At 39.5% G+C, this 16,687-nt stretch overlaps 1 protein-coding gene across 1 annotated transcript in view; it reads right to left on the bottom strand.

Moving 5' to 3' along the window:
* LOC114558530 (protein FAM19A2) overlaps positions 1–16,687 on the bottom strand; it is a 52,970-nt gene that overhangs the window by 10,118 nt on the left and 26,165 nt on the right. The window contains exons 2-3 of the mRNA XM_028582590.1: positions 12,594–12,743; positions 7,205–7,356 (exon numbers count right to left, since the gene is read on the bottom strand). Of these exons, the coding sequence (XP_028438391.1) occupies positions 7,205–7,356; positions 12,594–12,743 (302 nt within the window). The remainder of the gene's footprint in view (positions 1–7,204; positions 7,357–12,593; positions 12,744–16,687) is intronic.

Genomic DNA, 16,687 nt, shown 5'->3' with positions numbered 1-16,687 from the left:
ATTAATTGTGGAGAAACTCAGTTTTACAGATGGTTAATTAACTACATTTATATTGTGCTTTTCTAGTCTTAACCACCTCTCAAAGCGCACAGCTCTGTCAATTAAATCAACTAATCGATTAGTCGACAAAATCGTATAAGTGTTAGTCGACTAAGAATTTCTTTAGATGAGGACAGCCCTAAATATAATATAAGGCTTTTCACCTCTGCTAATCAATGTCATGGGGGAAACTGATATGTGATGCCAACACTTTATAAATTATCTGAAAATATTTTATCGGCCTGACGTATACCTCAATACTATATATATACCTGGCTTTAATCGGCTGTTGTCAACATGTACTGTATGAATTTTACTTATTGTTTCCGCCTAGTTTACTACTGCTTTAATTGTTCTTAACAGCTGTGTCTGGTCTAATCGTTTTACCCTATACTCTATTGCTTTGCTTTGTTGTATATATTTCTGCTTCTGTGTTGTGTCTTGTCTTGTCTTGTGCTAAGTTCTGTGTTTGTTTTTTTGTCTTTTTTTTGTCTTTTTTTTTTTTTTTAAAGCCTTTTTTAACATTGAGGGCAAGGTACTACAGATGAAAAATAGCCTTTCGGCTAATTCTGGCATTTATAACCCATGTAAAATCATGCGTTTTATTAATTTGCACTGTCCCCTTTCATAAAAACTTAATTGAATTGAATTGTTAATATGGGCTTGAGTATACAGGTGATGTACTGTGGAAAGCATCTAAACATACACAAAACATAAAATATTAATAAAAGTAACTGAAAATGGTTTATTTTGACTTTTCTGGAAGAAAAAACAAACAGAATTTTTTTAACTGTCACCTGTTTAACTGTCACCTGTTAATAACAAAGTCAGTCCACCACAGAACAAGAAATACAGATGGCAGACACGTTAACCTAGTAATGCCAACAGCTGTTTAACATTAACACGCCAGCCTAAAGCTTTGGCTGTAACAGTATGATGTGTGTTGTTAATGTCACAATCAATATTTAAATATTAAAACTCACCTGAGCACCACAAATGCCAAAAATAGAGCCACAACATCCTGCACTAAATCTTGTTTACCAGCCGAGTGTTTTCTGAGTCCTGGCTTAAATGTGCTGCATACAAATATCCTTTTCCTTCCTCACCTGCTTGAGATTTCTGTGGTGAAAACTCCAGCCAAATGTAGCCTACAGGTTTCTCCTGTAATAGTCCCTTCACTGTTGACTACACAGAGGTCAGCGAACGGTCAAGGAAAAACAGTGTTCTATAGTTAGAGCTTTTTCTGTCAATTACGAAACAGTTGACAGTGTTCAGAGCTGTTTGTTTGAAGCAGGAAATAAAGATAATACAATTCAATTTAAAAAATAACAGAAATGCAATTACCAGTTATTGATGACATTTCTTGGAGCCAACACAATAACACCAGTAGTTACAAATTCATCATGTTATCAAGTAATCAAAATGATCAATAATGCTGATAGCGCCAAGCATCCATTGTGAAACAATGCAGTGACAGTTCTTTGGACCCTTCAGTTCGGTTGAATCTTAATTAATTAATTGCAGGGCAGAATCAAAATGCAGAGATTTGTCTTTTCTTTTGAAAGGTTTTATTCATTTCATATAATACTGACACATGTACTCAATAGCGGTTAACAGGCGTTTAAAAACACAGATATTAAAACCATTAGAGCGTCAATTTATTTTTAGCCCCATTGATTCCATGGACTATTTTTTACACGTTTACATGTTTCAATATACCATAACATCTACTTGGTATTAGTCTAACCTCACCCCTGAAATGATTTTGTCCATTGTCAAAAAACAAAAGAAAAAGAAAAGACTGACAAACTGTCTCCCCATTTTAAAAAGTGGCATGTGGTAAGCCACAAACTATTCAAGGTAAAATATTCTTATGAAGGTGAAATCTGAAAAAAGAAAAGGTTCGGATTCAGATCTGAGAAATATTTTGACAGGATCAAGTGTGTCATATGTGGTACAGTTAATTTTAAATGTGTCGTCCAAACCACATGAGACAGCCATTCTGGATCCACTCCCCGCCCTTTTTTTGTAGTGATGTTTGTAATGCAGGATAGCTGTCTAAAATCCAGATCCCCTTTATTTCCAGTATGTGTATGGAACACAACCAAGCCATAGAAGAGAGATGAAGAATACAGATTGTTGTAAAGAAAGTTTTTTTTGTCATCTAATCAAGCGCTGTTTAGGTCATAGTTCACTTTTTTTTGTTGTTGTTTGTAGTAGCAGTAAAGGATTGTGGGTGATGCAGGCTTCTAACGAATCAAGGACACTCTGTTGTGTTTAAGGTGATGAAAGACGGTGTTAGAGTCCTGTCTCTTCAGCCTCCACATCTTGGATATCCTCAGGAAAATGAAACAATTACTAGTTCCTCATAGAAGTCTGTCTGAGTGTGTTTCCTCACTATAGGTCCATTGTGCTGCGTAAGTAACTCCACCGTCATTTCTGCTCTTCTTGAGACGGGCAGGACTATCGAGTCACCTGAAACGGGGAGAAAAGAAAGTGGGTCACTGAAATGGTCCCTAAAAAAGTAAGAATGAAACTTGAAACTGTAAAGGTCACAGGACACAGTTCAAAGCCAATTCTGGAAAGACATGTCAACTAAAGGTTTGAAATGATGCAGTGCCTTATTGCACAATCCGCTATTTGGAAATAATGGGAAGTGATTCTTGTTGGTGGAGCACCGACAACGTGGCGAGAACAGTCTCTGTCTCTCCTGGCAAGAAACTAAACAAGACACAGTTTGAATTATGGCAGTCGGCCCACAATGCCTCACTCTCATCGCCTGGGCCACTGCCATGTCATTTTGTCTGTTTGTCGAGATGCTGCTCTAATCACATGGTCTCTTTATCTCGTCTATCCATCTTTCCATTTTCTCTGCTCATGCACTCACTTTTGGTTTATTTCATCTATTAGGAGACATTTTCAACAAGCCAATGACCACACAGACACAAATTGCTGTATAACTGCCAGTGCTTGGACGTGTAATAGACCAGACTCCCTAAGTCTATTCTTCTGTTGTCCTGCATGTCATTCTCTCTTATTGTGTTTCCCAGTGGCTTCTCCTCTTAGCCCCAACACATGCTGTCCCCTCTGTAGTTCTTCTTGAGGGAGTCTGTCTTTTGTTCGACCCAGGTGCCAGCTAACAAAGTGTGAAGGCCAGTCATCACTGAGAGAGCTCAGAGGAGCGTTTCCTCCAGGGTGGCAGCTGAAACTGTTATACTGTATCTGCTCTCTATGGCTCCATGCCACCATTCTTGGGCCGAATCCCATTGCCCTCAGGCATCTACTCCTGTGCCTGATCAAACAGTCTGCAGGCGTTTGTTGTCATGCCAGTTCTATATACACGTGCACCGCTGCATCTCTGTGCCTGCTCTGCCTTAATGTGCATCAAATTCCCTTTAGGTGTTCATCCCCTTGCCTGTTTAAATATGCCTGTAGGTGATAGTTTCTGTGCCCAATTAGAAAGTGAATTTAGGTAGTTGGATCTCAATTTACAAAGAACACAAGTAGTGCTCAAGTGTCATCTCTATGGGCTTTTCTAGGGCCACAAGTGCCACAGTTTCTATTTCTTATTCAACAAGCTTTAACTGTCTACACTAGTGGCTGCTCAGATGGCCACAAGGCAGATTTCCCCTTAACTACTACATTATACACACTTGTTATCACTCACACTATTTAAATAGTTTGATCTTGATTTGGTTTTTCTTATTCTTTGATAATCTAAAAGCTGCATCAAATTACTTTACATAGGTGTTGATTCACTAGCCTGGTCCTACCAGACTGGTCCTACATTTTATTTGTACAGAGAGTCTAGCCACTCTCCATTGACAAGTGTTAACTTCCTTGAAGGCAGGTACTCTGTTGAAGTTTAAAACTATTGGATTTGCCCAGAGCCACTCTGGATCTGCCATAACCAATCACTAACATTTGGTCGTGACGTCGGCTTAGCATTGCTAGCGTTAGCCTTAGCCAACTCTATCACCACTAACGGAGCGAGCTGGAAAATCTAACTTTTCCCAGACCCCGTGGGGAGGAGGGCCACAACATCATGGCCCCCAACAAAACTCAGCAAAGTTCGTTCTTGCTCGGGCTTTAACTTCTGGATATTCGGCAGCGTTGCCACAACGGACCTAATGGCTTCACTCGCATCTTTCTCCGCTGCCATTACGGAACTATAACTCAAACTAGCGCACAACCTCAACGTCATCGTTCTCAGCCACTCCCTCTGTTAGCTGTTTGGACCGGTAAAGATTTGACCGGAGAAAACCCAAGAATATACCGCAAACCCAGATGGAGTACTGAAGGAAAATGAAAATTGAGCGGAAGTACGTAGGAGGGCGGAGCCAGGCTATTGATTCACTGCTTCTATTGTTTCTATCAAAGAGACAGGTGCTCTCAGAATATGTTGCCTAAGGGTCCGGACACATGCCACGTTTTTTGCACTTTCAAATCCATTGTTGTTAATGTAGATGTGCTCAAAAGCAAGAGTGACTCTGTTTTGAAACGCAACAACACGCACTGCATGTGATATAATCACATCAATGATGAGGAATAATCAATCACAACCGGCAGATATCTTTCATTCACGGCAGATATTTTTCTTCCGTAAATATCACAGTGCAGGGCTACCCAGAGCTTTACGATCTGTCCCACAGACAATATTTTAATATAGACTTAAAAAACAGGGCTTAGAAAAGCAGCTCTGAATCTCTGGTAAGTAGGCTATGCTATTTTAGGTTAAGATGGAGATGTTAGATGTCAATGACACGGTTAGCTGGTTATGGTCGCTTAGCAACGTCAGGCACAACCTAACTCTGCCCCCACTTTAACTCCGCTCCCAGTTTCCAAGCGGTTAGAGACACAGCATGTGTATTTGGTATTAAGAGGTTAATGGTGCTTGCAGACCGCCACCTCGGTTTAGTGTTGATGTAAGTTTAAAAATATAACATACACCTTGTCATTTGTTTGTTAATGTGTGTATATGGCTGCATGTGCATATACTGTATGCAAATGCAAATGCACACACACACACACACACACACACACACACACACACACTTGCCTAGCAGTGTATGACAGCTCAGTGGCTTGGCAGCCCGGCCGTGTCTGTCTGCTCATCCATATGATATTATTTGGCATTGATCTAGCTGTCTTCCATCCCCTCCCTCTCTCCTCCCTCTGCCCTCCTCCTCTCCTCCTTTTCTCTGCTCCCAGCCAGGGATGGATGGAGAGAAGGATGGAGAGTGCCAAACCTTCTTTTGTGTTCTTGCCTGCTTTGTGTACCCAGACGCAAGCATAAGCTTCTTGTCAGCTGACCAGTTCCAATATTATTTTTCAAGTGTTTTCTTTATTCTTTTATCTACCTATCACCTCTGGCTTTAGCCTTTCCTCTCCACTTTCCACTTGTTATTTTTTCTTTCTCATCCATCTCCCCCTGCCTCTTTCTTTCTTTTTGCTGCTCTCTCTCTCCATCGTCAATTTCAGTTTACGAGCGGGTCTTAATGGGACTATAAGAGAACGTTCGATGCTATTGATCTGGATGCCTGCGCGTCTTGACCTCAACGTACCATACCAGAGGAGAGAAAAAAATCACTCTTTTCATCATCATGTAAACACATCAGCTAACACACATAGTGTACATGCGTGCGCACACGCACACACACACACAAACACGCACACAGATCATTGATCAAAGACCTGAATGCAAGAGACAGCAGATATTTGTGCTCTTTCAAACTACGACAGAGTCAATGATAAAGCGATGCATGGCTGAAACTAGTTTGCTTTCATCTTGTTCAGGAAATTATAAATGAGTTCTTTGGGTTTGATAAAACTAAATGCATGAGATCAGATATATGAATCAACTTCTGAATGGCACTCACATATTGAGAAATTACATTATCTTCATATCTGATCAACCCTTGTGCATCTCTCTCTTTAATTATGGCCGATACATACTCCAATACCACTCTGTCATTATTTATTTACATCTCCTTGTCTCTTTATTTGCTGTGATGCGAGCAGTGAACTTGAAAAGTCCAGTAACACTTATGAACTGCTTTACACAAATCAGAGGGCCAGCACAGCAGAAAACTTCAGGGTGAGAATAAGAGGAAGGGCTGTTGAGAAGGAAAGAGTGTAACTTGAGGGGCTGAGATCCACGTTGCTAGGTGAGAGGTGAGCAGAGGAAAAAGTAGGGATGGAATTCTTAATCAGCCAGGTGCATAGGAGACAGTGTCAGAGTGTTTTAAAGAAAGAGGGAGTGGAAAAGAGAGAGGAGCCCACTTGTGTCTTAAGCTTTACTTATCCCTCTCTTTTTCCCGAGGAGATGCACTCTCCCTCCTTTGACCACGCCTTCAATCAATTATTTAGGCAGAAAACAAAGGTCTGCACCCAGCTATGAATAATGGAAGATGAGAATGCAGAGAGAAGGATGGAGGTTAGAAACAGAAGCATACAGTGACAAGAGGTGAGTCTCACACAAATTCCCTCCTATGACAGACAGCTAAGAGTCTGCTCAGGCCATGCAACTGAAGGAAAGCCAACAGGTGCCAAATATATATATACATATATATATATATATATATATATATATATATATATACATCCACACCCACACATAAAGACAGACAAATGGACAGTACATGAAAATTGAGGAAAAACAACAACAAAAAAACATTCACAAACCGCACATACTGTATTATGGGTAAGCGTAAAGCTTTTGCATCAGTCAGAGACAGGGAAGCAGGGCAAGTGGTAGTGAAGGGAATTGTGATGTTCTCTTTTCCTGTGTATGTGTGTGTGTGTGTGTGGTGGGGGGGTTATTTGCCTTGTTCCTGTTGGCCTTGTTTTTCTTCTGAAACTGTTTGATGTTAGATTCAAGATGGGCGGAAAGAGAAAGTAAAAAGAGAAATTGGGTAAGAAAAAGAATGATATAGAGGGAAAAAGAGAAACTAGTGGGGCACGGAGAGAAATGGAAAAAAATGGAGAAAGAGAGAGGACAGAGATATAACATGACGGAGGTGGAAGTGGGTCAGTCGGTGGTGGGTCTGACCGTGTGTGTGTGTGTGTGTGTGTGTGTGCGTGCGTGCGTGTGTGTATGCATGCATGTGGATGAGAGAGAAGAGTGTATGTGTGTGTGAGAGCAAGAGGGAAATAGAGATATTACAGAGATAGAGATTGTGTGAACACCAACCTTTGTGGTCTTGACTTTGTTGCCTGTGCTGCAGCTCCATCCTGTGAGGTCTGGGAGAACCTTACACTCCTCACCATCCATACACGGCTGCATCTGACACCACCACTTCTGGGCTACAATTGAGGCTGGGAGGGAAGAGAGTAGAGGGCGGAAAATATTTAGTTTGGTAAAGACATGATTCAGTGTTTGTAGGTGTGTTTTTATTTAGTGCCTTAATGTGTCTCCAGACCATGTATTTGGGAATTTTCATTTCCATTCAATTTGTAATCATTTTTTAGAGAATCTGCCAAAGAAAATGTGAATAAATGTGCATTTCCATCCATGACCGTTATGAGAATATTAGGAGCTGTGCGCATCAAGACAGTTGGTAGCACTTATTCTTCAGTTGGGTGCCATGAAACCATCACAGAAGAAGAGGGCGCAATGAGATGATGTGATTAAACATGTCAGTCAAACCTCAGGGTGCCCGGATAGCTCAGTTAGTAGAGTGTATAGTATAGAGTAGCGTATGTATAGAGAAGGTTTACTCCTTGACGCAGTGGGCCAGGGTTCAACTCCAACCTGCGGCCCTTTGCTGCATGTCATTGCCCCCCTCTCCCTTTTCAGCTGTCCTGTCAATAAAGGCCTAAAACTGCCCAAAAAATAATCTTAAAAAAAAAAACTAAGTCAAATCTCAAATAAACAAAAACATAATGAAATATGGTATTTCTGTTTTCATCTGCCACACTTTTCGTCTCCTAAAGCAGAAGCTTCTGCACCTCCTTCATATACGCCATGATTTATTCGCCCAGTCTGTTTCCATTGCACATTGTCACATTTTGCTTTTATCAATACACTAACTTTACCACCTCAGCCAAGAGTAACCAACTTTTTTGCAATATTTTCTCATTTTTTATGAGCTTTATTGAAAAATGTGAATGCAAACACACTTCCTGATATAAATGTAGTTTCACTAACCACATGATTATGCTGACCTCACAGAACCTGGCACAAACTATAAAGGATGTGTATATTTGAGGATGCCCAAGCAATGTGCAGAACAGTGTGAGCTTCAATTCAAGTGCATCACGATTAAAGCACAATTCTGCTCTAGTACACCGTGCTTTATTCACAAAATATTTTCAGCTATCTTGCCTTGTGTCTGAGGTTGTTTGCGGTTTCCTTATGTACAGTCCAATGTGTCGCTGTATGTGGCTTTCCACTGCTCCTAACGCTTAGGATGGGTTAAATGCAGAGATTGAATTTCACTACATTGTTCTGTACAATTGTCAATCAGTGGTTAACATCCATAACTTTCCCATTGTTCTCCTAACAAAAATGGCTCTTTACTAGTGTCTTCCATTTACATTTCCAGAATGCTTCCCTGTGACTAAAAAAACATTTGACACAGTGGGACATCAAGAGTTTTAATATATGGCAGTTTATAATATGATTTTGAATACTTAATATTGTTAAACATCAATATCAAGATAATTCTTGAAATATTTTTCTTAGGTAAAAAAACAGGTTATGCAGCATTTCAAAAATGCAGATTATAACTGTATGCATGCACTACAATCATATGAATTTAATCAGCACATAAGGGATCATTTACATTTTCAATTCATGTAAAAAGAAAGGACAAAACTGGAGGGAAGATATGCGTAAGATACCTGGGATATTTTGTCAACATGTCAAATGAATTGTTAAAGTACCTTAGCAAACAAAAGAGAAAAGGGCTTAGAAAGACCACATGCACCGAGAACAAGATAAATAAATATCATTACAAAGAAAATTGTAACAAAAGAACTCACCACAGTAAAAGTGGACTGACTGAATGTGTGAATATATGAATAATGTTCTTATGAATACTCTTTCTTTATCTGTTACTATATTTGCCACAGTCAGTTACCAAGTAATTACATGTTTAGCATGAACGTATTTAAATAGATGCCACTCCAACTTAAATACTTCCATGCTAGTCTCACATTGCCAGACAGCACTGTGGAGTAAGGTCTGGCTACAGTACACCACACGTACAGTACATTGTGGAATAGGAGAAAAAACACTCTGGGTTGTTTGCATTTCTTTAAACCAATCGCAATCATCTTGGGTGGCGCTAGGCTCCGGATGCAGCAACGGTGGTTCTGCAAAATGGTCTCATGAAGGAACTTGTTTTGGTGGAACTTTTGCACCCTGCAAAAGAAAACGCCACATAAAATATAAAATAAAGTTTAATACAGTAACGTAAGCTATATAAATTGACTGGATACATGGTTAAACATCATTTGCTCGTACCAGTGTATTGCCGTGTGTATTTCGTCCATAGAAAATCCACGCCAATCGGTCCAAAAACGTCCCAGTTAGAGAGTAAATGCCATAAACATATTCTTTGTAAATCTTTACAATCGTTTCCTGAATGAACCAAGCAGGCCTGCCTTGTTTCACGATCCAAATTTTCCTTAGAACTTGCCATTTTCAGCGTGTAACGTTGCTCAGAGTTTCCGGTTAATGTTCCTCAATGCGACCGGAGTTTAAAGTAAACACAAAGAAACCCGAAAGAGAGGGACATCCGGCGGAACTTCTGGCGGCGCTGGAACTATCCGGTAAATGAACCGTCGTGGATCCAGATTAAAAACAGCCAAGCCAAAACCAAGCCACCCACCGGCTGGGTCACAAAAGTTCTCATTTTAAAGCTAAACAGTACACTAAAATATGTTTCTGAAAATGTGAGGTGAGAAATAGGCAGTGGAGCAACAGAATATTGATTCATATTTGATCAGCGCTGCCTAGTTTGACAGTTTGACCACAGTTCAAGAGCAGTGATTGTTACTCAGTTACTCAGCTCTGATTGGTTGTTTTCCTTTGGGTGCTGTGGAATCTTGCAAATGCCATTAGGAGCACCAGGAGGAGGCAGAGGAATGTGATTTTTTTCACTTTCATTATCTGTTTCATGTTGTAGTCAGGATGAAGTGACAGTTTGAGCAAATATGACAATGTTTTTTTTTTATAAATAAAAGTTACAAACTGAAACTTTAAGTGAAATTTTGAATGCAGGACTTTTACTTGTAAAAGACTTCTATATGATGGAATCACTACTTGTACTTTAGTAAATTATTTGAATACTTCTTCCACCACTGATGATGATAATAATAATAATAATAATAATAATAATAATACATGCTAAATAAAAAAATAATAAATCACAACCAAAAGATTAGAAAAGATTTTTTCTTTTCACGTTTTTCCTTTTCATTTTTTCCTATATTATATTCTAACTGTACTACTATACGTGTCTCTGCAAATTGCCACCTGGAGACAAATAAAGTGTTTTGAATTGATTGAATTAGAGTCAAAATTGTTGTTGACCTTTGGCAATCAATAGTGCTCACACACATGGTTACTATGTTTGTTCAGCTGGTGAGGAACATGTGTCGTGCGTAAGTAATTCAACTGTGAATTCTAAAAATCTTTGTAGTTAAAGTTGTACTTCCTCATTTGTTCACTTTATATACCTGTTTATAGATTTACAGTTTTAACATGAACTGCAAAGGCAAGAAACAATAGAGCCGCAGGGACAACAGTCTGTGGTTTCATCAAGTGCCAATCTTCATAGCTGCAGGTGGTGCAGGCTACTGATTTTGTGGACACAGGAACGGTAGCCAGGGGGATTTTCTGGGTATATGGGTACATTTTCTAGCCTGGAATTGTCGGTACTACTGTGAAACAAAGCTCATTTATGTGCCCATAATCAACATTTCATTCAATGTCAACAAAGCAGCTCCAGAAAGATAACACTTTCTGCAGATTATAATATTTGCTAGAATGATTCATGTTGGGAGTCCCTTTGTGTTCACATGGCATTGACTAAAGTGCTCAATATAATAGCAGGAACACCTGAATTCCTCCTCATGGAGCATTTACCATATTCTGCCTCTCAGTTAAGAAGCCATTATGTTATATTGGATTTTGTTATATTCAATTGTGTGTCATTTGAGTTATTTGCTTGGTTGTGAAGCACTATGTTAGTTTTACTGTTCAGAATAGTTTAGATTTCTGCTTCTTTTACCTTTACCGTTTATCTGTATAATAACCGGAGTAGGCATGTCATTATTTTTTGCAGTTAGAGGAACTGGTTTTATTCCATGCACTTCTGTTCAGAGGCTACAAGGACACTGCCAAGAGAGTATTGACATAGTATACTGAAGACATAGATCTATGTCTTCACTGTCAAATCAAAGTTTACTTCAGGCATATATCATTTTTAATATCATGTAATATAATATATACATGTTTAAAATGTACAGATGTATGCATTATAATGCAATGAAATATTTCACTCTGGGACACAAAAAAACACTTGCTATGTGTTTGAGTGCCACATGTGAGAGGATTACTGCGTCAGGACCGGTCAGAGAGTATAAATGATTTTTCAGTCAGAGACACTTTGGGAGTTGACCATTTAAAGCAAAAGATTGTTCTGTAAGATTTGGCAGAAAATGCTCTGCTCTTTGAGGGAGCTCTAAAAGAATTTCAGCCGCAACAAGGCTTTTATTGGGAGAATTAATCCCTCTGTTTCCTCACCAACACATACGTGTACATTAGATCACCAAAAAATGTAGCACATAAGGAGGTTGGGGTGTTGGTGGGAGCATATCAAAGCAAATATTCCTGTTGTGGATCAGGAGATTAATAGTGAAAAGAATCGGGTCATAATGGCCGTACTCGGCACCTGCATCAGAACTGCTTGTTGGATTGTTTGATCGTAAACCCCCTTTCCCACGTTTTTCTGATGTCTGCTTAGTGGGGGCTGTGCCCGATAATTTCTGTAACTGTACGAAACTGACAATCTGACATTCACACCCTCACTTAACACCATGAATGGGCAGCTGTTGTGGAGGTGAGAAAAGGGAACAGGGTTTGAACAGTCTTTTTCCATTGTTGACGTAACTTTTTCTTCCACTTTTCATGTGAGCACTATTAGAGGATTCCAGCAGAGACAGTCTGAAAATGTTTTCCGTTATTTCTATATTTAAACAATATTGCACACACAGTGAACCAGTTTTTCCAGAATTTCATGCAGAATTTGGGTCGGATCTGTGGTTCTGTATCGTTGCAACCAAATCTCTGACTCTTGTATTGGTTTTACAATACATAACGGTTAATCCCCCCTAGTAGGCACCAATCGGGTAATGCAAGTACACCTTTAGTGCTCTGCCTGAACTAACGCTGTACTCCATTATCATACACAGAAAAAGTATAATTAACATGAAAACATTTTTTATATATTAATTAATATTTTAAAATACTAAAACCAGGTGTGGTTCTGACAGTGGGAGCATGCAGATACTTACAAAATGTGCACACAAACAGTGGTACATACCATCAACACAGGAGGGCATGGCCCGGGTGGTGCCAGCGACCTGTCCGGGGAAGCAGGAACATTTGACAGTCTGAGATCTCTCCTCGATCTTGTTCTTGTTGCAGCAGCGATGGGCAGCGATCACCTCACACGTCCCTGCCTTCACATGCACTGTGAAACAGAGAGAGACACACTGTGTTCAGTATACCAGGCTCATTTACACTGATGTTTAATCCTACATGTGATATAACAGAGAGAAAGACATTTTGTTGTCAGACTTGTCTGGTTCCAGACCAATGAATCGCTGCCCAAGTCTCACATTTTTTTCAGCTTTTTAAATAGGTCTGGTGTTTTGCTCGCTATCAATTGTTTATGCTGTTGAAAACAATAATGCAGTTATACAGGTTGTTCTGATTAAACCTACAGAATTAATAACATTTAAATGAACCTTGATAGAAGAGATGTGCCAGTCACTGCCAAAGGGCTCGAACCAAAACACCAACCCTTTGCCAAACTAAAAATGGCAATGTCAGACTGAATAATGAAGTGAAATGAAAGGGCAGTTCAATGTTATCATGAGACTATTGTCAGATAACCATGAGCCACAAAAGACCAGTTTATAATCAGAATGATCAAATTAAGATTCTTTATTTATGCACTGATGTGTGCACAAAACAAAACCATGCACCCACGTAAAAATACATATTTGGCTTACAGACTCAGTCACTCACACATAGCGACTCACGAATATAGCAAATCTGGAAATCCCAGTTTCTTACTGCATGGCTGCTGAGCAACAGCTGCTGCTTTACTAAGAGGATCTGTTTAGAAAATGCAAGTTAAGTCTAAGGGAATAAAATGGTAATTGAAAAACTGTAATTGAAAGTGAGAAAAAGTGTATAAGAATATAGTCATACTTATTTGATTGTATGGAATAGCAATTCCAAATGAGAATTAGCTTTAAAAGTAATGAAGGGTAGATGTATGAAGCCCCTTCACTTCTTCTATGGCTACCACTTTGTGTGCACATGTATATACACACACACTTCAATCAGACAGCTGTGTGGTTAATTAACAACAGGTCCACCCTGAGCACAGAAGTCCCTTGAGTCAGCTAAGAGAGAGGGAACAAAGAAATCACTCTACATTTGAAGATTTGTGATGTCAACACATGGTCCTTTCATACCAGCCTTTCATCAAATACATGAAAATGTCAAGGACAAACAATAAGCCTTGTCAAAAGCTGTGTGTGTGTGTGTGTGTGTGTGTGTGTGTGTGTGTGTGTGTGTGTGTGTGTGTGAGTGTGTGTGAGTGAGTGAGTGAGTGAGTGAGTGAGTGAGTGAGTGAGAAAGAGACTGTACCTACAATGTATACTGTTCATGTATTCAGCTATGCTTGACTTTGCATGTTGGGTGTGTTTGTGAGTGTACGTGTGCATGTCTGTATAGTCACGTAGTCTGGTGTGTGCGACTTGGTACACAGTTGTTGGAAGTTACTGCTATTTCCATTACAAAAGAGTCCGCCCACAGTACAACAAAGGGTGCACACTGCGTGGCAATGAAAACTAAAGCAGCAAACAATAACTCTGCTCTGTCCAAAAAGAGTATTTAAAAGTGAAGCAAGCCAAACTGAAAGACAGAGTATGAATATGTTAAACAGGCTAACTAACAGAGATTTGAAAAGTTCTTAATTTGCTCCGTCAATGAGAAAAAGACAAAGCAGCAATCCTGCAAAGCCCAGTCCAATTAATATCTCCGTGAAAAGCACAGTCTAATATCTCACCCACTGTGTGCCTGCCTCTCATCGTTCTTTCATGTCCTCTGATTTCCCTTTTTTCCTCTAGTGATGTTGGTTGACTGATCTGTCCATCTGTTCTTCTATCAATCCAACACTTTGGTCCACAGAAATATATCTCATCCACTACAGATTGCCACTAAATTTGGTGTCAATATTTATGGCCCCCAGAGAATGATTGCAAGTGATTTTGGTGATCGCCTGACCTTTGCTTTATCATCACCATCAGACAGAGTTTCATTTGTATTTAAGAAAAGAGCCTCAGGTCACATCATGAGCTCTTCATAGTAATGTTTTTTCTGACCTTAGTGACCTGCTTGAACCTCTTTTCTACAAATCAGGCTACACTTTTATGATCCCCACAAGATCTTTGTCCATTTTGGTTGTTGCGTGACCTTTACTCAATAGCCGACTTCAGGCCAAATTATCAAGTTTCTACTAATGACAGATTAATGGCTAGTTGGCCATGACTTGATTTGTTTCTCTCTCCCAGAGGATGAAGTATATTGACTTTGCTGATACTGTGGCTTTTTCTTCGTGCCACTCTTAAACCAAAAAATCTTCTTGCAGAAAGATATGTGATAATCCAACCTGCTAACTGTTGCACTTTTGACCTACCATAACTGCTCGTAGATATACTGTAGCTGTTTACATTTATGCTTCCCCAGAGGAGAGAACCTTTTTTGGAGATTTCTTGACTTCACTTTGACATTTTTATCACCTTTCGTCGCAAGGCTGAGAATATCCAAATCAACAGTAAATCATTTATTCTATCGAACACTTTCATGCCCTGGGCTGAAATGAGGCTTGCAGCCTCTACCGATTGCTGGTGGGCTTTAGAGTTTAAGTTTTGTTTGATACTAATACCTCTCGTTTTGCCTCTCTGTCTGCCAGTCTGCCTGCCTATCTATCTATCTATCTATCTATCTATCTATCTATCTATCTATCTATCTATCTATCTATCTATCTATCTATCTATCTATCTATACAGTATGCACCACTCTAATTGACTTGCTTGACAACCTTGTTGGCTAACACTGAGCTCAGGAAAATCAACACCCACACAGAGTAAACACCTTAACCAAACCCCCACTGGCACGTACACCCCCTGGTCCATTTTGAGGCTCAGCACCTGCAGTAGTAATTGACTCAGCATTAGTCAAAGCGGCGGTGCACTAAGCTGAGCATAGAGGAGTAATGAGGAGAGGGGTGTGAGGATTTTACTGGAGGAATGTAAAAGTTCATTGAGGCTTGATTAGACAAATTAATGTTAATAGATGACGGTACATTTCTTCAATATGGACCACATGGTGAAATGAATATGAGCTGGAGCCGTATGACAGAACGGTTGAGTGATTATTTTTGCACTGCTTGATACGTGATACTTAAGACTTTAATTTTATGCATACTCTAATTGGCAGCTAAATTAGTTCATTTGTTCATATGTCAACTTTTATACCATTAAAACTGCCAGCTGGCAGTTAAAATCATAGACTATGTAGTTGCTCTAACAAGAAAACTATGAAGACATGGGAAACTGAGCACTGACTGACCAAAACTGTTTGATTAGCATAATTGTTTTGATTGCTGCTATTCAGGGTTTTTACAAAATACAGACAGTGGTAATCATCCTGCCTGAGGTCTGGTTGTGGTTTTTATCCTCCAAATCAACCTTTAATATGTGAAGACTGGTAAAACACATTGTGGGAACAACCATATTTTTAAAGGATGCTGTACTCAATATGTCACAAAAGGCTGTATTAACAGTACTGATTTCACATTTGATAAAATAGAAACTGGCAGTATTCACTCTTGTTCAGGCTCATAGTGTGAGATCATGTAGAGGTTTACTTTCCCTCAACATTAATCTTAATATGTTCCTCTTTGCAACATTGTTGCAGCAACAGTTCTGGTGGATTTTTGCTTAGGAGCTATGGAGCTGGGATATTTGTCTCAGACCTCTCTTGTATGCTATAACAAAACGGAGGGCATAATGGAGACAGCCCATAATTCCAGTCTATAAGTGTCTTTTCTGTGTTTGACATGTTTTAAATTTAAATTTGGAGTTAAAAAGTAAGCAGGACAAAGGCCGAAAACATGGACCTTGATGTTTTCTTTTGATTCTTTTGTTAACAATCATTTGCCTCCTCCATCATTCTCACTTACAGAGAAAGTGAAAAAACAGGAAGGACATGTTTTTACCAGCATCATGCTATGATCAGGATGCGATACATGTCTGAGCTTCTTGCAGTGTAGAGAGCTGCTGCTGATGGTGGCAATGTTGGAGTAAACTACTGCTGCTATTGTTGATTAGCTTGGTG

This window comes from Perca flavescens, chromosome 7 (genome assembly GCF_004354835.1).
Source record: "Perca flavescens isolate YP-PL-M2 chromosome 7, PFLA_1.0, whole genome shotgun sequence".
Lineage (NCBI taxonomy): Eukaryota > Metazoa > Chordata > Actinopteri > Perciformes > Percidae > Perca > Perca flavescens.
This window is presented reverse-complemented; position numbering and strand designations above follow the sequence as displayed.